At 43.2% G+C, this 23,245-nt stretch overlaps 1 protein-coding gene across 3 annotated transcripts in view; it reads right to left on the bottom strand.

Moving 5' to 3' along the window:
• Nucleotides 1-19,320, bottom strand: part of BIN3 (bridging integrator 3) — a 131,538-nt gene extending 112,218 nt beyond the window's left edge. For 2 of the 3 annotated variants that reach the window (XM_028708926.2, XM_077919642.1), the window contains exon 1: nt 19,205-19,320. In XM_028708926.2, coding sequence (XP_028564759.1) covers nt 19,205-19,212 — 8 coding nt within the window. In that variant the 5' untranslated portion in view covers nt 19,213-19,320. Of the gene's footprint in view, nt 1-8,898; nt 8,921-19,204 lie in introns of those variants that run through there. The other variant, XM_077919643.1, reaches the window with a different exon arrangement.
• Nucleotides 19,321-23,245: the final 3,925 nt, after the last annotated feature.

Below are 23,245 nucleotides of genomic sequence, written 5' to 3' on the forward strand. Positions count from 1 at the left end.
CTGCTTCTTTTTTTTTTTAAAGTACAGTATGTATAAAGAAGACTAGAGAAAAGTTCCAAAGCTTCCATATGCTACAGAAGTTTACTGCAACCCTAACACAAGTTTGCCTTCAGATCACAACAAAGAAATAGCTATGAACTCAAGAGTGGAGAACTAGACTAACTTTGTTTGTCTCAAAGTCAAGTCCTGCTATTAAGATGCCTTCTGCAAAATGGAAACATACACAGACCTTCTTTGAGTGCCAATGTGATGTAAGTGAGCAACACTTTTTTTGGAGGAAAGGTGATCTGGGTGGAGGAAAGATCAGAACCTCACATCAGTTACACCCATCTTCTAATTGCAATCAAGTGCTATCGTAGTCATTAATTAAATGTTCAAAACACCCATGTGAGGCAATTCTCAGTCCTCATTCTACAAATGAGTTCACTGAGCAGCAGATAGCCTAGAGAAGAAGCAAGGCTGGGGCAGATTTGGGAACACAGCAAGACACCGACAGAGTCACACTTGACTTCGGAGGAAGTTGCTTTACATCAAGCCAGATTATTGGTCCACCTAGCTCAGAACTGTCAACACTGACTAGGAGTGGCTCTGCAGGGTTTCCCAGTCCTATCTGGAAATGCCAGGGATTGAACTTGGGATCTTTTGCATGCAAAGCAGATGATCTACCACTGAGCTACAGTCCATCCCCAAGAGAAGACACTTTGCAAAAATGAAGGGATTGGTAAAAGGGATGTTGAAAAGCAGAGTCAGGAAGGTAAAATCTTTCCAGAATTCCTGTGAACTGTTCAAAACCATAATAATAGAAGTCAGGAAACAATACATACCATGTATCAGAAAAGGTACTGCCAGAACTAAGAGGATGCCAGCATGGTTAATGAGCAGAGTGAAGGAAGCTATTATAGAGGCAAGAAGGCTCCCTTAAGAAAATGGAAATCTTATCCAAATGAGAATGAAAAGGAACACATATATTTTCCAAAAAAACAGTGCAAGTAGACAACAAGGGATGCAAAAAATAATTTCAGAAGCACACTGCTTCTCACAAGCAGTGAGAAAAAAATCACAAAGACAAACAACAAAAAATTTCCTCAGGTATGTTAGAAGCAGAAAACCAGCTGAGGACTGGGCTGGACCTTCAGATGGCAAGGGAGTCAAAGGTGTGCTGAAAGAAGAAATGGAGATTGCAAAGAAGCTGATTGATTTTTTTCTTTTTCATCTGTTTTCACAGCAGAAGTTGTAGGGTAGGTCCTGTGCCTAAATTAGCTTTCTCAGAATGGAAGTCTAAAGAACTGAGACAAACAGTAGTGACAAGAGATGAAGTTCTAGGTCTTACTGTCAAATCAGAAACTGACAAATTATTGAGTCTGGATAGCTTCCACCCAAGTCTTCTTAAAAAAGCTCAAATGGGAAATTTCTGATCTTATAACAAAAATATGCAACACGTCCCTAAGATCCGTCTCCCTACTTGAGGACAGGAGAGTGGGCAACGTAACACCAACTTTTAAACAAGGTTCCAGAGAGGATCCAGGAAATTACAGACAACTTTGCTTAATGTTTTCTTTTCTGGGAAAACTAGTGGAAATCCTTGTTAAAGATAGTACTACCTGGCATATAGAAGAAAAAGTGTTGCTGAAGCAGAACCAGCATGGCTGCTCTGAAGGTAGGTCCTGTCTTCCTTAACTTTTAAGAGTTTGGGCTTTCTTAGAGTGAAAGCGAGCATATAAACAGAGGTGACCTAGTTAATACTGCGTACCTCAAGCAAAGACTTTTGACTAAGCTTGGCAGTCATAAGATAAGAGAAGTACCTCAGAAGCTAGTTAAGGAACAAGAAGCAGAGAGCAGGAACAAACGGACAAGTCTCCCAACAGAGGGGTGTAGAAAGGAGAGCCTCCCAAGGGTCGGTATTGGTACCTGCATTTCTTAACTTATTCATAAATAATCTATAGAGTAAGGGATGAGCAGTGAGGCCGCCTTAAAGAAAAAGGGGCTGTGAAGAGCTCCGAAAGAATCTCTCCACACTGGTCGAATAGGCAGTAAAATAGAAAATGCTGTTCAATGTAAGCAAGTGTGAAGTAATGCAGTCATAAGTAAAAGGTAAAGGTACCCCTGCCCATACGGGCCAGTCTTGCCAGACTCTAGGGTTGTCCGCCCATCTCACTCTAGAGGCCGGGAGACAGCGCTGTCCGCAGACACTTCCGGGTCACGTGGCCAGCGTGACAAGCTGCATCTGGCGAACCAGCGCAGCACACGGAACGCCGTTTACCTTCCCGCTGGTAAGCGGTCCCTATTTATCTACTTGCACCCGAGGGTGCTTTCGAACTGCTAGGTTGGCAGGCGCTGGGACCGAGCAACGGAAGCGCACCCCGCCGCGGGGATTCGAACCGCCGACCTTTTGATCGGCAAGTCCTAGGCGCTGCGGTTTTACCCACAGCGCCACCCGCGTCCCGCAATGCAGTCATAGTTACCGGTAATAGCTAAATGAAGATGTTAGCCCATGTGCAGCAGCTGTGAAAAGGGTGAATTCCATGTTTGGGATCATTAGAAAAGTAACTGGGGGAAAACCAACCCTGACATTATACAGATCTATGGTGTGACCACATTTGGAATACTGTGCACAGTTCTGGTTACCTCACCTCAAAAAGGATATTGCAGAACTGGAAAAGATATAAAAAAAACACAACTAAAATGGTCAAGGGGCTAGAGCGAAATCCCTAGGAGGAAAGGTTACTACACTGGGGGCTTTTTAGATTAGAAAAAAGGCAAGTAAAAGCATAGAGATGTATAAGATTATGCCTTGGGTGGAGAAAGCAGACATGGAGAAGTTCTTATCCTGTCTCATAATACTAGAATTCAAGGCCATTCAAGGAAGATGAATGTTGGAAGATTCTGGAAGTAAAGGAAGTACTTTACTATTATTTATTAAATTTGTATACCACGCTTCATTGGTAAATCTCAGGGCACTTCACAGCATAAAAATTTAATATAAAAACACAATACATAATAAAACAAGTACCCAGACAATATGAAACAACCCCTTCCCCCTTCCACACAGTGCATTGTTAACCTCTGGAACTTCCTCCCAAGAGGAGCCACGGCCACCAAGATGTTCAGCTTCAAGCAGCCATTCGACCAGTTCATGGTGGATAAGGCTCTCAATGGCTACCAAGCATGCCTTTCTGCCTCCCTAGGCCAGGGGCTGGGAATCACAAGCGAGGAGAGTGCTGCTGTGCTCAAGTCCTGCCTGCAGACTTCCGGCTGGCCTCGGGGAGAGCAGAGGGATGGACTAGGTGGGTCTTTGATCTGATCCAGCGAGGCACTTCTTATGTCCTCTTTATCTCAATTCGTTTGGTAGACCCTAAGACTTAAAAGTATTAAATGGCAGGTCAGGACTGGCTGAGGAAGGGCCACTGCTGGAGAAAAGGCGGCACGCGCAAACTGAATTAAGCCGTGTGGCAGATCCTCTGCACAAAGAAAACACTCAGAATTGAATGGGAGAAACAAAGTTCATTCACTTTTTATGCAGGGCTCCCAGAAAACAAAGTGATACAAAAGCAAGGCATATTTTACACTGACATTTGGAAGTAGGGTGGGAGCCCCTCAACAACAGACCTGTCCTCCCCAGACATGCATGTTTTAACTGCCTTGTTCACTTCAGAGTTGGCTGCAGTCTTAATGAATGAGTCTGACCTCCCACAGCCTAGTCTGCGCGTCATCGAGACCCTTTTCTCCCTCTGAAGACGTATGGCATTCCGGCGCTCCGTGAATAACCCAATTCATTCAAGAAGCGGCAGCACGAACTCACCCTGGCCTTCTCGGCATGAATTAGCAACTATTACAGTCAATGTGGTCTCTGCCAGCTATTGACAAACTGAACTGAGGGGGATTGTTTGCTTTTACACACAGGCAAACCTCTAGAGTTTGATTCCTCTGGCATTCACATTTAAAAATGAGGCCACCATATGCACAAGAACTGACGCTGCCGCAATTTGCTGCTGGAGAGAAAGGCAGGAGCTACAGATTTCTGAAAAAGGAACCATCTTGACAATGCCCCCTTTTTCCTCCATGAAATAATTTTCCTGAAATTCTACAGCACCCCCAACCCTTCCCTGCAACGCAGTATTTAAGAATGTTGCTACTATGTACGCAAAGGCCCAAGAGACTCAAGGTCACCACTAGTTCTCTAGTTCTCTACCTGATCATGAAGTCATAATCTTGGTGCACCTAACCAAGTCTTGTTTATTTGGAACTTTATGCATACAATGTATGTTCCTTACCACTGAGCTACGGACCTCTTCTAATCCAGAACAACCAGCATGGGACTCAAACCTGCAGCCATGGCTTTCACCTTGAGCCTACTCTGCTTTTGCCATGTTCTCAGATGCATCTTTCACAGGGCTTTGAAAAGAGACTCAATAAGCTATGTTCAGGAGAGCTTTTGGCAGGAAGTGAAAGCAGCACGCAAAACCAGAAATGCCCCACCTGACTTCTTCCCAGAAGCAGTTTACAGTGGTTTCACCACAAGCTCCAAAAGAGCCCACAGTGAGAGATGGATTTATGGAGCTTTTCTACTGCTTAATATAAAAATGCTGCAACATTCAATAAAAGTTCCTAAAAACGAGATTTAAAACAAAATGCAACTGTGTTATCACAAACCAAACTGAGAAGTACAAAGCAAACAAGAAAATTAAAAGCTTGATAAAAATGTAAGTAAATGTGTTTGGTGTTCAAAAGTCATTACTGTCTCAGCCTGAGCCAATTTAAAGAGTCAGGGAAGCCAATTTTAGTTTGCAGCCCAATAATCCTTTTTTTATATATATAAAATATTTATTGAGATTTTTTTAAACAATCAAATAACAGAATAACAGATATAAACAGAAAGAAAAAAGTCAGAGTAAGATTATACATAAGAAAAAAAAGATAGAAATATAGAAAAAAAGTAACAATAGAATGCATATATTAATAAATCTACTTTCCATCATACTTTGGACTTCCTCACATCACCCTTCCCTGCGTTCCCAATCAGACAGTTATGTGCAGCAATTTGTTACCTTACTTCCATTTCTTATTTTATAAATCACCAATATTCAATTTCAACTTTAAAATCTATTTGTCTTAAATTTAAACTGCTTATAAATAACATAGTATTTCTTCAAGTTTCAACATTACCTTAAACATCACATATTTTCATATATCTTACAATAATTTTACTGCTGCCATGTTTCTTTCGTTCGTGCATTCTCCTAACATTCATACAATTTGTAGTGTTTTTGTAAGTAGTCCTTAAATTTTTTCCAATCCTCCTCCACCGTCTCTTCTCCCAGGTCTCGAATTCTGCTAGTCATTTCAGCCAGTTCCATATAGTCTATCAGTTGCGTCTGCCATTCTTCCAAGGTGGGCAAATCCTGTGTCTTCCAGTGCTTAGCAATGAGTATTCTTGCTGCTGTTGTTGCGTACATAAAGAAAGTTCTATCCCTCTTTAACACCCCTTGGTCAGCAATGCCCAAAAGGAAGGCCTCTGGTTTCTTAAGGAAGGTATACTTAAATACCTTTTTTAGTTCATTATAAATCATTTCCCAGAAAGCCTTAACCCTTGGGCACGTCCACCAAAGGTGAAAAAATGTTCCTTCCCAATAATCCTAAATGCTCTTGATACGCATAAGCTTTGTGCTGCATTGTACCTGCTAAAGGAAGCACATGATCATAGAATCATAGAGTTGGAATAGACCACAAGGGCCATCGAGTCCAACCCCCTGCCAAGCAGGAAACACCATCAGAGCACTCCTGACATATGGTTGTCAAGCCTCTGCTTAAAGACCTCCAAAGAAGGAGACTCCACCACACTCCTTGGCAGCAAATTCCACTGTCAAACAGCTCTGTCAGGAAGTTCTTCCTAATGTTTAGGTGGAATCTTCTTTCTTGTAGTTTGGATCCATTGCTCCGTGTCCGCTTCTCTGGAGCAGCAGAAAACAACCTTTCTCCCTCCTCTATATGACATCCTTTTATATATTTGAACATGGCTATCATATCACCCCTTAACCTCCTCTTCTCCAGGCTAAACATGCCCAGCTCCCTTAGCCGTTCCTCATAAGGCATCGTTTCCAGACCTTTGACCATTTTGGTTGCCCTTCTCTGGACACGTTCCAGTTTGTCAGTGTCCTTCTTGAACTGTGGTGCCCAGAACTGGACACAGTACTCCAGGTGAGGTCTGACCAGAGCAGAATACAGTGGCACTATTACTTCCCTTGATCTAGATGCTATACTCCTATTGATGCAGCCCAGAATTGCATTGGCTTTTTTAGCTGCCGCATCACACTGTTGGCTCATGTCAAGTTTGTGGTCAACCAAGACTCCTAGATCCTTTTCACATGTACTGCTCTCAAGCCAGGTGTCACCCATCTTGTATTTGTGCCTCTCATTTTTTTTGCCCAAGTGCAATACTTTACATTTCTCCCTGTTAAAGTTCATCTTGTTTGTTTTGGCCCAGTTCTCTAATCTGTCAAGGTCGTTTTGAAGTGTGATCCTGTCCTCTGGGGTGTTAGCCACCCCTCCCAGTTTGGTGTCATCTGCAAATTTGATCAGGATGCCCTTGAGTCCATCATCCAAGTCATTGATAAAGATGTTGAATAAGACCGGGCCCAAGACAGAACCCTGTGGCACCCCACTAGTCACTCTTCTCCAGGATGAAGAGGAACCATTGATGTTTTGGAGGACATACTAAATTCATTTATACACAAAGAGTACCTTCCCAATGATTTTCCCAATTCCAATCTCTAATTAGAATACAAAATTAACTCCTCCTATTGCTTTTAGAATATTTTTCCTCACTCAGTGCTGCATGGATGCATAAGCACAACACAGCCAGTTTATAAGCATTTTTGTTATAGGATGTTTTTCTCTTTTTAAAAAAGTTCAGAATTATTACATCAATGTGTTGTGCTGTGGACTTTTTTAATAATATCAGTTTCTAGATTTGAGCACTGGGCTTTTAGCAAGTTCTGATTTAAACACAAGGATGGGAGCTTAAAATAAGTAGAAGCCCTTAAGGGAGTTTATTTTGCAATGATAACACAGTTCTATTTTGTAAAAGATTTAATACACATCTTTTTGTTTTGAACTAAAGAACACACAAATAATGTCTTGTTCCCAAACAGATTCACCCTGAAGAACATCCCTATTATTGTATAGCAGAAGCAAAACCTTACAAGTGTCTGCCTAAGTTTGTTAGTTTATGGTGAAGTTTGGCAAATGGCACCAACTTCCCATTGTAGGGGTGGGGGACCAAGGAGGATGGTCTCCCCACAGAGACGTTTGGAATCCAATGGATTTCTGAATGCTCTGTCTGGGGGATTTTCTGGTGGATAGAACTGATGGTCCTGCTGCAGAGAGCCACAGATATGATCGCTCCTGAATGCCCTCTCCAACACCGTCGAGAGCATTCAGCTCCTGGTATACAGTACTGGGGAACTACATGCGATGAAACAGACCAGAAGATAGCTAGAGCACAATTGTGCCTACTGCATGGCAAAGGCTTGCGTTGCTACTTCCATCTCATCCTTGAGAGAACAGCCACCAAAGCTCTTCAGGGTGGTCCGTAGGCTGTTGACATCTATATTGCTGTATGGAGCCCACAAAACCTCGGAGAAGCTCTGTGAGTTGCTTGCTGAGCACTGTGAAGACAAAGTCATCCATTTCCATAGCGAGCTAGGACTCAGCTATACAGCTGCAAATAAAACGTTTTAAGTGTGTTTTAAGCGCAATTTACAATGTGACACTAGATGGCAATGGTGAGCCTTATGGAAAATTCAGTGTATATATTTTTTAAAAAAGCATGTGTGTGTAGATTCCATCCTAGATGCCATGATTGATGCAGTCCCAAGTGAGGTTTCCAATGTTCCATCAAGTCTTGCTTTGTGGGATCAGTTTCCATTTTTATAGCCTTATGACATTAATAGGGTGCTTATGAGAGGAGCTGCCTCATTTAGGTGCCACAAGACAGGTTGTGTGGAACAAACAGATCTGTCTTCCAACACCTTGGCACCATTCCCTACCCCCCAGCATCCGCTGCCTGAGGTGGCTATGTCATTCTCCCTTATGGTAGGGCCATCCTGGATGATGTGCTAGTGCAAGAATAGTCAACACAGTGCCCTCTAGATGTTGTTGCACTGTTTAATATATATATAGTCTTCCAAGGCAGAGCAGGCTCTATACTGTGTATGACTGAATCAGGCCCCAGCTTTCATTTAAAAGGAAATGCTGAAGTTCTGACCATACCTGTTATAGATAATTAGCCTGAAAACAAAATGGCAAAACAAATGAGCACATTTTATAGAAGCCTGAGCCAATATTAAATGCATGCATCAATTCTAAGTGTTGAAAGTTTAAAGCAGTATTTACAGAAATGTATGTCATAACTACTGGTCCAATATAATGATGCACTTGGGGGTAGGGGGCAGACAGTGGTTCCTGATGTTATTTCCCCCTCAGAAGTGCCCCCTTTGCTTTTTAAATGAGTTCTGACAACCTACACACTGGTAGCACCTACCCCCCAAAAATGAAAAATACCAAACCATACTGGTTTTCCTTAATCAATGACACAAGTCTAAGGCCATGTTTGAATGTAGCAAAAGGAATTTAAAACCTGTGCACCTCTTAAAACAATTTTTTAAAATGCTTGCATCTCTGAGTCAGTATTTACTGCATACCTTCTCCTATCATAGAACACACTATTACTCATTGACTGCCAGTCTTGAAATGTACAGCTTATAATCGGGACAAACTGATTGTACAACTGACAAACTTCTCTGGCATCGTGCTGGGGTGACAGAGATGCTGACTTTAGTGATACAGAGACGTTTATACTAATCCTGAAGAGCTTCAACAGAGAGCAAGAATCCAGTGCACCTGGTCCAACAAGACAACTGTCAAGTTTACTTGTTAGCTGAAAATCTTCATTACTCCACATAACAGGGGGAGGCAATGAGAATGCAGCTGGGCTTCTCCAGTTCACAAGATGAATCTGCAGAGCTGGCAGCAAAGGAGGGGAAAGAAATCTAACATTTGACTTGTAAACCAAGCACTGTTGAACCAAAACTGCTGAGAGAGGATAAACAAGGAACCTAATGATCACATACATAAACAGTAAATGTCTGTACTTCCATCAAAAAGTTTAGAAATCATTCAACTGTTCTGCACTAGCAAGGTATCATTTAAAGCATGGGTAGGCAAACTAAGGCCCGGAGGCCGGATCCGGCCCAATCGCCTTCTCAGTCCGGCCCACGGGTGGTCTGGGAATCAGCGTGTTTTTACATGAACAGAATGTGTACTTTTATTTAAAACGCATCTCTGGGTTATTTGTGGGGCATAGGAATTTGTTCACCCCCCCAAAAAAAGTATAGTCCAGCCCCCCACAAGGTCTGAGGGACAGTGGACTGGCCCCCTGCTGAAAAAGTTTGCTGACCCCTGATTTAAAGTGAAAAGCACAAGGACCAAGGAGTGTAATTACTACTACTACTACTACTACTACTACTACTACTACTACTATTTACTTACACTTCATGCCAAAATCCTAGGGCAGGTTACAATATTAAAATACAACATTAAAAACAGTTTAAAATAATTTACAATCACAAAAACTAGGTGCGTCCTAAAAATATACACCTCAAGTGGTGCTTCTTCAGCATTTGTTGGATGGAAGCTGTACAATGAAGGTGCCAAATGCGCCTCGAGAGAGAGAATTCCACAGAGAATGTGCCCTCCTTGGGCCGCCAGCCCATGAGCCTCTGAGGGTGGAGAACACCGAGAGGGTATGCATGGAAGGAGGCAGCCTGAGTCAGTTAAAAGATGCTGCTCACAGATTTTGAATTCAAAGGTCTTCCAAGTAAATCTTAGTGCTTGGCTGCTTAGCCCGTGGCTAACTGGATCCTCTGTAGAATGACAGAAGAAGCTAAACCCCAGGCAGCTATACCTCACAAGGTCATTGTGGGGATTAACTGAGGAGGGGGATGAAACATGTACTCCTTGGAGGAAAAGATGGGATATAAATGCAATAAATAAGCTCTTCTGCTGACCTGCTATGAAAGCTGGAGCAGCCAGCCAGATTGAGATGTCAATTACCCACCTGGCATCCAGAGATCTCCATGTGGTCACAACTGGACCTGTGCCAGTCGCAAAATGTGCCTGGCTAATTTCAAACACATATGATATATACATGTATGTATTTGTAAATATTAATTATTCAAATGACTTGTGGTTTTGGTCACAACTGTAGGGGCAGAACCCCATTTATGTTTGTGGTGTCCAATTAAGAATTGCTATTAAAAATGGGGTATTACCAATGTGTCATGTGAATTGTGTATTAGTTTATGATTTTTTTTTTTTAAAAAGCGTAAAGTGCTGCTGAACTGGAAAAATGCAAGTAGCCATTCTGATTTTGCACCCATAACCTAGGTACTAGGAGTCATGTGGCAAGTAGCTTTTCTATCCCAGATTCTAACATGGGATAAAAGGATCATAACCCAACTCCCTTTCCAGAAGAGATCTACTATGACATAAGGTTAAAAAAAGAGTAAAGGTAAAAGACCCCTGGGTCAAAGGTGACTATGGGGTTGTAGCGCTCATCTAGCTTCAGGCCGAGGGAGCCGGCATTTGTCCAGACAGCTTTTCTGGGTCATGTGGCCAGCTTCAGGCACAATGGAACACCGTGACGGAAACCAGAGGGCATGGAAACGCCTTTTACCTTCCCCTCATAGCAGTACCTATTTATCTACTTGCACCGGCATGCTTTCGAACTGCTAGGTTGGCAGGAGCTAGGACAGACATAAGAGCACACCAGCCAACAACATCAGGAGAGGAAAGGCAAGCAAAGAAACAAGAGGCTGCAGAAAATATTAAACATAAGAACCGCCTGCAGAATCAGGCCAGTGGCCTATCTAGTCCAGCATTCTGTTCCCACAGTGGCCAACCAGAAGCCTGTGGGAAACCCGCAAGCAGGATCCGAGCCCAAGAGCAACACTCTCCCCTTCTGTGACCTCCAGGAACTGGTATTCAGAAACATACTGCCTCAAACATTCAAAGGGATCAGAGAGGAAGTAGGGCAGTGTGAAATGATGCGGCCCTTACAATATTTGTCACTGAAAGCAATGGGTAGTATTGAACAAAGTCTTACTCAGAGTAGACCCAAGTTAGGTCCATTAATTTCAAAAGGTCTACACACTGAGTAAACTTTGTTGAATATAACCCAATGTCCCTAAATTTCACTACTACTGTTGTTGTTTAGTCAAGTAGTCGTTTCTGACTCTTCGTGACCCCATGGACCAGAGAACGCCAGGCACTCCTGTCTTCCACTGCCTCCCGGAATTTCGTATAACACTGTCCAACCATCTCGTCCTCTGTTGTCCCCTTCTCCTTGTGCCCTCAATCTTACCCAACACCAGAGTTTTTTCCAGAGAGTCTTCTCTTCTCATGAGGTAGCCAAAGTATTTGAGCCTCAGCTTCAGAATCTGTCCTTCCAGTGAGCACTGAGGGTTGATTTCCTTCAGAATGGATAAGTCTGATCTTTTTTGCAGTCCATGGGACTCTCAAGAGTCTCCTCCAGCACCAGAATTCAAAAGCATCAATTCTTCGGCGATCTGCCTTCTTTATGGTCCAGCTCTCACTTCCATACATCACTACTGGGAAACCCATAGCTTTATCTATATGGATCTTTGTCGACAAGGTGATGTCTCTTATTTTTGAGATGCTGTCTAGGTTTATCATCACTTTTCTCCCAAGAAGCAGGCGTCTTTTAATTTCATGACTGCTGTCACCATCTGCCGTGATCATGGAGCCCAAGAAGGTAAAATCTGTCACTGCTTCCAGTTCTTCCCCTTCTGTTTGCCAGGAGGTGATAGGACTAGTGGCCATGATTTTAGTTTTTTTGATGTTGCGCTTCAGACCATATTTTACACTCTTCTCCTGCACCCTCATTAAGAGGTTCTTTAATTCCTCCTCACTATCTGCCATCAAAGAAGAAGAAGAAGAAGAAGAAGAAGAAGAAGAAGAGGAGGAGGAGGAGGAGTTTGGATTTGATATCCCGCCTTTCACTCCCTTTAAGGAGTCTCAAAGCGGCTAACATTCTCCTTTCCCTTCCTCCCCCACAACAAACACTCTGTGAGGTGAGTGGGGCTGAGAGACTTCAAAGAAGTGTGACTGGCCCAAGGTCACCCAGCAGCTGCATGTGGAGGAGCGGAGACGCGAACCCGGTTCCCCAGATTACGAGTCCACCGCTCTTAACCACTACACCACACTGTGTCATCTGCATATTTGAGGTTATTGATATTTCTTCCGGCAATCTTAATACCGGCTTGGGATTCATCCAGTCCAGCCTTTCGCATGATGTATTCTGCATATAAGTTAAATAAGCAGGGAGACAATATACAGCCTTGTCGTACTCCTTTCCCAATTTTGAACCAATCAGTTGTTCCATATCCAGTTCTAACTGTTGCTTTTTGTCTCATATAGAGATTTCTCAGGAGACAGATAAGGTGGTCTGGCACTCCCATTTCTTTAAGAACTTGCCATAGTTTGCACAATTTATTTATTTTTTGCTTTGTAATCTTTCAAAAAATAAGATAAAAACTGACTAGATATTCAATTGTTGCACCCATAACCCAGGTTTAAGGAGCCATTTGGCAAATAGCTTACATATGAGAGTTTTTAGCACTGAAAGGAGGGAGGGATAGTGCACGAGCCCAGGGACAGGCGAGGTTTAATCTCCATGGTTTCATTGAAACACAACTTCTCTCTTTTATAGAGAATATAACTGGGGGGGGGGGCAAACCATTCTTCTCCTGTACTTTTCCACCCAAAACAATGTATTTCTTCATTTCTGGGATATATGTATTGCCCATTCACAGAGTGAATGCAGGGGGGGAGGCAGGCAGGAAAAGCCCCCAAGAGGGAGACTGACGCGGCCAGTCAGTCCCTTCTCCCTCCTCGTAGAAAAGCCTGCAGGAGCTGCACGCTCCTTAAAGGGTGCACGGCTCCTGTGGGCTTTTGTGGGAGGTGGGGTATTGCCATAGCCGCGTGCAACCCCTTCAGCCGAGAGAAGTTGTGCGCAGCTATGGCTTCTTTAGTCGCGCACAGCCTCTCCTGGCTGGAGAGGTTGCGCGCAGCTAAAGAGGAAGCGAAGACAGCGAGCGGGATCCATCCACTCACTTCTTAAGCCGCGCGCAACCTCTCCAGCCAGGAGAGGCTGCGCGTGGCTATGGGAGAAGCCAAGACAGTGAGCGGGATGGATCCCACTCACTGTCTTGGCTTCTTTGCTCTTTGGGGATGGGGGGGGGGATAAGATTTCCCCCCTAGATTTCCCCCTCTAAAAACTAGGTGCGCCTTATGGATAAAGTATTTCTCCTATGGTTGTTGTCCAGAATAGTTGGATTTTGGGGCACTCCCACCACATGTGGAGATATGTGCCTGTGGAGGTGAACCCTCTCCAGCATTTTGGTGAGGTTCCTGGGCATATTAGCGCTAGTTTTCTTGGTGTTAGGTACCACCTGTACGTGAGTTTCCGAGTAAGTTCTTTTCTTTTCGTTGATATGGATTTAAAGGGGGGTTTAGACCACATTTTGGTCCATTGAGTAGGGTTAATCTCATAACCTATGTCATCCTCCCATTGTTTTCTGATTGCGTCTAGGGAGTTCGTGGGATTTTGAAGTAGTATTTTGTATTTTATGGTTTTATATTTTTATTTTACCTCCAAGTATAGGGCAGTATATAAATTCAATAAATAATAATAATTTGCTAAAGCATGTGAATTTTTGTGGCAATGACTAGTGGTGAAGACTGAGAAATGGAAACTGGAATAGACAGGAAAATGAGTAGAGAAAACACAGCACGTCCTTGTGCTAATCATCACCAGACAATATGCAGACTTTTATATGATTTCTCCACAACAATGGATGATGAGCTGGATAGCTCAGTTGGTTAGAGAATGATGCTGATGATGCCAAGGTTGCAGGGGATTGGACTAGATGATCCTCAGGGTCCCTTCCAACTCTATGATAGCTAGAAACCTGCTTTTGTAAAAAAAAAAAAATGAAACCACAAGATTCTCTGACCACTGAGTTCCATAACAAATATCTGGTTACCTGCTTGTGTTGTTTCCCATAGATTCATAGACATTGCTTTATTTTTCCTTCCATTGCTTAAAACTAATTTAGCAGTAATTGGCATGCTTGCTTTGCCAAATCAATTAAAAGTTTGTATTAATTATTATTTAACCCATCAATTACCACCCTCACCCCTTTAGGTCTCTAGGATCCTCTAGTGATAGCTGCTTTTGAAGATCACCTATGAAAAGTGAGATTATTAGTCCACCTATCCATGGTCTGCCTATTCTAACTAGCAGCAGCTCTCTAAGGTTGGAGTGAAAGGTACTCCTTGGTGTGATGTGAAAAACCTGCCTAAGACCCTGGAAAGCTGGCATTAATCAGAGGAGCTAGAGGGACAAATAATCTGGCCTTGTAGGAGGTCAGCTGCTGTAAAACAGCTTCCAATGTTACCAAAATGGACCTGGACTGCTGATCTCTGCAGGCACATTTACTGCATCATTCTGCTTGGCTTGATTGTTGTGAGGACAGTGAGAGAAACTCTCGTGTTTATTTCTAAAATGGTGGAACACTGCAGTGACTTTGCCAGCTTATTTACACACAGGGAGCCATCTTTGTGAAATAGTTTACCTATGAAAAATAGAAACATAACCATGACAGGAAAACATTTTCTTCAGTAAGGGCTCCAATTTTCCATGCAGGGACCATGTTTTTGCAAACATTTGAAAATGAGGTGGCAAAAATCACTACACGAGAATCTGAGAAACAAATACATCAGTGAGTCCTATGCTGGTTTTCTAACAAAAGATTAACAGCTGATTTTTTTTTTTTTGAACCTGCCTTTTAAAAACCAATATGGCAATACCAAATGTTACTTTGTATTTGTTCAGCCACAATTTAATCCCTAAACCTGCTGCCTTTTATTAGCCCAACTTGACTGCATAAAACCAAAAGCCTGATTCTATGCATATTTACTGATGCATAGCTCATAGCTATGTGTGGCACAATATTGCAACCTAAGACAGCAATTCTAAGTGTTCTTATTAGGAAGCAAATTTCAATGAGCTCAGAGGGAACTGCAACGTTTAGGCTTCGGCTAAAAGAATAACATCATGAGCACCAAAAAAACCAGCCAATAGTTTAAGAGGAAGAGGGACCCTGGTTTTTTAGTAGGTTTTTAGCCTTTATTTTGCCCAACAACAATTTACACACACCCAATAAATACCAGTTGCAATCTTGGCCAACTTCAGTGGAATTTAAGCATCCTCAGGGATGTCTTAACCATTATCTCCAGTGGCTCCTAGCGCCACAGCACTGGGCTCCTAGCAGGCTCTTTTGCTGCGGGCTCTGCGTGAGTTCGGGGCCAAGCAAGGCACTGAGGCAGCTGCCCAGCTCCTCCCGGCATGCCTGGGATTGGCGTAGGGCTGTCAAGGGGCCCGCCCAGCGGCTTCCGTTGTTGTTGGCACCGTGCTGAGAGAAGCTTTCTCTGGCTTCCTCCGGCTTTCAGAGAGGCTCTGAGTCCCCTGCCCCGAAAGGAGGAGGAGAAGGAGGTGGCTGCCCACCACTTTTATATTCGGTATTTCTGATCTTGCAACGCAGTTTTGCACTTTCATTTTGCAAAGGTCACCTTCCTGGGGCAGGCGATAATTAAAAGCAATATAAAGGTATAATTTCTGCAGCAAGGATAATTGTATGTAAATGCACCTGAGAGTAAGCCCCATTGTATACAGAGTCAGATTTACTTCTGAGTAGTGCTGCAGGAAGGCATAGGATATGGGAGGGGATGTCAGTCTCTCTTCTCTCACTGCTACCTCCCCCCCCCCCTCCAGTTTTATCTACCGCTGCTAGTTGAAAGAAATCTGGTGCAAAACATGCCAGTGTAAAGGGACAAAAAGAGGCATGTGGATGGTGGGGTTATTATTATTAATTTAATTTATATATTGCCCTATACCCCAAGGTCGCTTCACTGAATAAAATCAAAATATAAAACCACAAAATACATAATCAAAATAAAAACAACCGTAATAACCCTCCACTCCCAAAAACCACATTTTAAAAGGGCATAGGATCATCACAGCATTTAAAGTAAGGCAATTAACAAAGCCACTAGTTGGAAAGACCATGATCTCAGAAATGTCTGCAGGAATATTTATTGGCAACCAAATTGGCTGGATGCCTTTCTGATACAGGTCAAGAACTCTGGGGAACCTTTCCTAAAAAAGGTCAACAGCTTTGTGGTCCCTCCCCCCCTTAAAAAAGGTCGACAACTCTGGGAAACGCGGGGGCGGTGGAGGGATCTTTGCATCATGGTGCTGGATATGCTTAAAACAGCCCTGACCATCCTTTCTGTGTTTGGGATTACGTTCTAGATCAAAAGCAGCTTTAAGGTAAAGGTAAAGGTACCCCTGCCCGTACGGGCCAGTCTTGACAGACTCTGGGGTTGTGCGCCCATCTCACTCAAGAGGCCGGGGGCCAGCGCTGTCCGCAGACACTTCCGGGTCACGTGGCCAGCGTGACATCGCTGCTCTGGCGAGCCAGAGCCGCACACGGAAACGCCGTTTACCTTCCCGCTAGAAAGCGGTCCCTATTTATCTACTTGCACCCGGGGATGTTTTCGAACTGCTAGGTTGGCAGGCGCTGGGACCGAGCAGCAGGAGCGCACCCCGCCGCGGGGATTCGAACCGCCGACCTTTCGATTAGCAAGCCCTAGGCGCTGAGGCTTTTACCCACAGCGCCACCCGCGTCCCTTAAAAGCAGCTTTAGCATTCTCTTAATTACTCCTGAAGATTTTAAGCAGCTGCCAACAGTACAGAAATGATTTGATCTTAATTATAATTGACTAGGAAGGTAACCAAATAAGTGAAGCATGGTGCCTTCCTCAGCTAACGTTCAAAGCTTTCCTAAGTAGAATCCAGGTACAAACATTTAGTCCATGTACAAAGTTTGCACCAATGATCATTCCTAATTTGCTTTAGTTTGAAATCTAATCTATTTTCCCCCAGAGTAATCACTACAATTACTTATTACAATAAGTATTTCAATTTTGGTTGATCCAAATACTATTTGGATCATACTGACATAATTGATTTGTGCTATGCAACTTCTTAACATTTACTGATTCCAGAGTAAAGGCCCAGGGTTGCTTCTATTGAGAGGGGGGAAAGATGGTTTTAGTGGAGCTGTAACATAGACAAGGTATCACTCTGAAATGGCACAACATAACAAATGTCTTCCATAATAACTTCCAGAACAAATGTCTGGGAATGTAGAAAAAGAGCAAATGATGAAATAAAGAATATTAAGCATTTTTACACTAACTCCTTAGTCTGCATCCTAGCAACTATGAGCCTGAAACTGAAAGAATTGTGGAGTTGAGAAAACAGCAGGATTGAACAACAAGTTATATTTTTAAAAGAATACAGAATAGTAACAATTTAAGAATTCTGTAGAGTTTTTGGAGAATGTGGTTTTGTCCCCTGATCCATGGGATTAGCTGAAGACAGACCCTGTTCCATGAGTATTTATGGAGGAAATGGTTCCATTCTCTTCTCTGATAGGTTTTGTGGATGGCAGTGGAGCAAACAAAGTTCCATTCATTGGTCCAATATGATTTATTTTTTTTGATGCAAGGTGAGATTTCTTACACCTCAGACACACAAAGTCATCATTGTCCACTTCTAACATCTATACTAGGACCTTGCCTACAAGGTGCCTGTGTTATCTTTTTTTAAAAAAAAAAAAACCCAACAATGATGCACACAAGATGCCACAGGTCTCTGAGAACTTTTGCTGTAACAGACTGACATGGCTACTTTTTTAAAAATACACCAACATAATTTTACGAAGGTCTATAGGTTTCAGATGTTCCTGCATTATGAAGGAATGACAAAAGGAAGTGCCTGTTCCCTGGAACCACTTGCATTTTTAATAAAGAGAAAATATGCATTCTTTGATCAGATTAAAATGTCCTTTTAGTACAGCATATCATTGCCTTCTGAAGCCAGAGAAAAACTTCTAAATAACCTACTGCAGGGACTTGATTCCCCATGGGTTGAGTGAATTCCCTGCAGAATCTGCAGCTACAGTTCTACTAACTGATGCCAGCAGTATATGAACCTGATCAGTCCCTTGGATGGAAGGCCACCAGGAACTCCCATGTGCCAGTAAAATTTGAGCATGGCAAAACAAAATGTTAGGAGAGCCAACGCAGTGTAGCGGTTGTCACAATAAGACTGAGGAGACCCATTAAGCCATGAAGCTCACTGGGTGACCATGGGTCACTCATTCTCTTTTAGCTTGATCTACATCACAGGACAGCTATGAGGAATTTGCTTTGAGCGCACTGGAGGAAAAGCAGGATATAATTATAGGAAGTAAACAAAAGCAAGAACTTAGGCACCCCCCCAACTGGGACAAACCAGGCAGTGGGCAGGGTATAAACAATAAAATTATTATTATTAATATCCTTCTTCCCTCAGTGACCAACCAGACACTAAAAAACAAAGCCTCAAGGAAGAGACCACAGCTCAGTGATAGAACACCTCCTTTGCATGCAGAAGGTCTGATGTTCCACCCTACCTATCTATCTCAAGGCAGGGCTAGGAGAGCCCCCTCTCTGAAATCCTGGAGATTTGCTGCTGGTCATTGTAAAGAATATTTTGCTACACAGACCGCTGTCCTGATTCTAGATATGGCAACTTCCCACGTTTCTATGTTCCTCTGAAGCAAGGGGTGGAAACAGAAGTATCTCCACACACACACACACACCCGCCCTGCCAACAACGGGTAATCAGAGATGCACTGCGTTAGTACAGGAAGGTTCACTTCTCTCGGATGTCTAATAACAGTTTGGAGATCTAACGCCTATGAGTTTCACACCCTTTGAAGCCCTAATTGCTGCCCGACCACGTGCTCTGAAAAAAAGAACTGAAAAGGAGCAGGGACATCCCACGACCCGTGGCCCCCCGTGAGGAAAGGGGCTCCCGCGGAGGGTCCGGAGGGCCGCTTGGAAGCCCCGCAGGGTCCACGGGCACCGGGCTGCATGAGGAAGCGGCACGGAGCGAAGGGGCTTCAGGGGCGAGCGCAGGACCCCCTCCCGCCCGGCCGCAGAAACAACTCACCAACTCATGGTCCCCCTTCTGGTCCGGCGCCTCTCCCGGAAATGCCTGCTCTCCCCACGGTCCTGCTTCCGGAAGTGAGGTCGGGGCGAGGCGGGATGACGTCGCGCGTGAGGCGGGGTCGGAGCCAGCGCGGGGGCGGGGCCTGCCTCGCTCTTCGGGGCGGGGCGTCCCGAGGGGGCCGAGAAGGAAGGGCGGCCGCCCCCTCTCCGGAGGCTCCTCTCCGGCAGCCTGGCCCGCCCGTCGCCCTCAGGCGCGCTGCGGGAGGGGCTCCTTTCACGCGCACGCGCATCCTCTGAGGAATCAACAGAGCAGGGTCTATAAATAATTGTTATTTGGTAAAAACTTGTATTATACAATATTGTGTAGATATGTGTAATATTAAATGAAGTCATAAGTAGAAAAAAGGCACAGGACTAAATTTGTAAAAGGAGAATTGCATTGCACAGAGAGCTTTGAGCTTCACCTCAGATTCGCATGCAGTCATGGGGAAAAGAAAGTACAGTGGTACCTCAGGTTAAGTACTTAATTCGAGGTCCGTTCTTAACCTGAAACTGTTCTTAACCTGAAGCACCACTTTAGCTAATGGGGCCTCCTGCTGCCGCCGCACCGCTGGAGCACAATTTCTGTTCTCATCCTGAAGCAAAGTTCTTAACTCGAGATACTATTTCTGGGTTAGCGGAGTCTGTAACCTGAAGCGTATGTAACCTGAGGTACCACTGTACACCCTCTTTGAATTCTGTGGTTTTACATTGGGCTCAGCAAACTTTTTCAGCCAGGGGCCGGTCCACTGTTCCTCATACCTTTTGGGGGGCCAGACTATAATTTGGGGGGGGGGGGGGTTGAACAAATTCCTATGCCCCACAAATAACCCAGAGATGCATTTTAAATAAAAGGATACATTCTACTCTTCTAAAAACACACTGATTCCAGGACCATCCGCGGGCCGGATTTAGAAGGCGATTGGGCCAGATCCGGCCCCTGGGCCTTAGTTTGCCTTCCCATGTTTTACATGTTACAATCATCTGCTCCTTAGTGGGTCTTAATGTTAGGCAAATACAACCTCAGATGAACAACAACATAAGACATTTCACATCATACCATGATTTATTTAACAGAAATAAAGCCAAAATGGAGAAGCCATGTGTGAAAAATGTAAGTAAATCTTATGATTCAATAGCTTGTAGAACCACCTTTAGCAGCAGTAACTTGTAATTGCTTTCTGTATGACTTTTATCAGTCTCTCACATTGTGGTTGAGGAATTTTGGCCCATTTCTCTTTACAATGTTGCTTCAGTTTGTTGAGATTTGCTGGCATCTGTTTATGCAAGGCTCTCTTTAAGGTCCTGCCATCTTTCACTTGAGGTCTCAACTTTGACTGGGTCATTGCAACACCTTGATTCTTTTCTTTTTCAGCCATTCTGTTGTAGATTTGCCAGTGTGCTTGGCATCATTGTCCTGTTGCATGACGTAATTTCAGCCAAGCTTCAGCTTTCTGGCACATGGCCTCACATTTGACTCTAGAATACTTCGGTATACAGAGGAGTTCATGGTCAACTCAATGACTGCAAGGTTCCCAGGTCCTGTGACTGCAAAACAAACCCAAATAATCACCCTTCCACCACCGTGCTTGACGTATGAGGTGTTTGTGCTGATATGCTGTGCTTGGCTTTCACCAAGCATGGTGCTGTGTGTTATGGCCAAGCATGTCCATTTTGGTCTTGTCTGTCCAAAAGACATTGTTCCAGATGCAACTTTGCAAATCAAAGCCATGCTGTCATGTTCTTTTTAGAGAGAAGAGTGTCTTGAATATTTCCACTTTTGAATAATCTTTCTCACTGTATTGAATTGGTTGGAGATGGCCTTATAACCCTTCTCAGTTTCGTGGGCAACAACAGTTGCTTCTCTAAGAGCATTACCGATGGCTTTCTTCCTTCGCATTGTGTTAAAATACACGAATGCTCCAGACCAGGCTTTTATAGAGGTGGCCACACTTGCTTATGATCGATTAAGCAAGGGCATTTGATTAGCAGCACCGGTCTGCTACTTAGCCTCTTAATACAGGAAGGGTATATTTAGTTTTTCACACATGGCTTCCCCATTTGGGCTGAATTTTTGTTAAATAAATCATGACACAGTGTAATATTTTGTGTTATCCAGGCTGTGTGTTGTTGTTTATCTGAGGTTGTATTTGCCTAATTGTAAGACCTGCTAAGGAACAGGTGATTGTTGTTATGTCTTCATATGTTAAACCACAGAATTCAAAGAGGGCGTACTTTCTTTATTCCATGACTGTCCCTTCCAGTTCTTCAGACTTTTGCATCAACCATCCGTATGACTCATTATCATCTTTACTTAAATGAGAGCAAAGTGTTAATTAAGTATTGTGACATTCTTGGTTATCTTGAGTTTTGTTCCCATCACCTGCATATGGTGGCCCCAAAACTTCCTGCTGTTTGTCAATCCAGCTCCATTTGGGATTTAGCAATACTTGTGCTTCCCAGCCTCTTAGATCATGTTTCATTATTATATGCTCTGACTTTTCTTTACTAATACCATCTTTCAGATGGTTATTCACTTGGTTAGGTATTCATCCTGTTTTCCATCCTGTTTGATATGCAAATAATAAGGTGTGTGTATATAAATGGGTTTCCTTATCGAATTGCTATCGCTGTAGAGTTGCCACAAGGCAACAGCTGACTAGAGTTTTTGACTTGAACAAGGAATGTTAATAGATCAGTACAACCCAATGTGTCTTAATAGGAGCCAGCAGTCAGAAGTTTGTTTCTTGACAGCCTGGACTCTTCTGAATTGGGGGGAAACAGATGGGATAGGGGACATACCTTCTCCCCTCCATCTGAGAATGATGTGATCTAGGTCTGTGTATAAAAAGAAACAATAGAAAGTACTACAATTAGGGTCAGGAAGAAAGACATAGGCAATGTTCACACACAGTACTAAGATACGGCTTTTAATGCTAATTAGGGTTTGTATGAACATTCAAACTCACTCCAGGTAACTAACAATGGTATATTCATAGTGTGAAAAGCATGGTTTATGGTTGGCTAATTAATCTTGTCTTACTTTAACTATGGTTTGTCATTTTATCCAAACCCTTAATCCTAGCTAGAGATGTAAATGTCCCCAGAACCCCCAGAAAAAAATGTGTAAAAGTCTCCCCAGTCCCTCTATTTTTCGTTCCCCCTCCCCACATTCACATTTCTAAGTTTGAAGCAAGAGTAACTGGAAAATGAAGTACGTCCCCCCCCCCCCCCCCACACACACCCGCCCAAACCGCAGAGCAACTCTGGCTCACGCTTTGGCAGCAGAAGCCCTTCCTACTCATTCTACCTGGCAACCAACTCTTTTGCCTCCAGACATCTTCCTTACAAGTCCTCCCTTTCAAGCCAATCTTTCTCTGCTGCTGTTTGAGGAAAAGAAATTTAAAGGCATCTCTGTCTTATTAACATCTGTCCAGGACAGTATAGCCTAGATTTGCTAGAGTTCCTTTCAAGGACACATACTTCTAACATTAAAAAGTTTGAAACAGTCACCCATTTGTTTTTCTATTGTCATTATCAAAGGGCTAGAGAACTTATAAATTAGCCTCTTACAAGGAGGATTCCAGGTCTATGGAGACCCTTTTAAGTATCTTCCTTGAGGGGTCTAATAAATCTATTAGCAAATAGAGGGCAAAATATTTGAACATTGCCATAGCTTTTAAACCTGCTAAGATAGTTACTAACTTTTTATTGTTTAATAATTGGTTCTACTGAAGCTATGATTTTGTATTTTGCACTTGGTTGGTTGGTTGGTTCAACCATAATAAACAATTAATTGATACGCAAGACAGTATGCTGAAAGCACAACTTAATTCATAGTGTTACGCCTACGGAGGGGGAAACTAAAATGAACCTTAGAATACTGACCTTCAGGAGAAAAAGTATTTTCTACAAAACAAATTTTTGAAGAGTTTAAATAATTTTTCTCCTCCTTGGACTCCTCAAAAAACTCCTTCAGAAATAATACAAAAAATTATGAGCA

This window comes from Podarcis muralis, chromosome 15 (genome assembly GCF_964188315.1).
Source record: "Podarcis muralis chromosome 15, rPodMur119.hap1.1, whole genome shotgun sequence".
In the NCBI taxonomy this organism is placed as follows: domain Eukaryota; kingdom Metazoa; phylum Chordata; class Lepidosauria; order Squamata; family Lacertidae; genus Podarcis; species Podarcis muralis.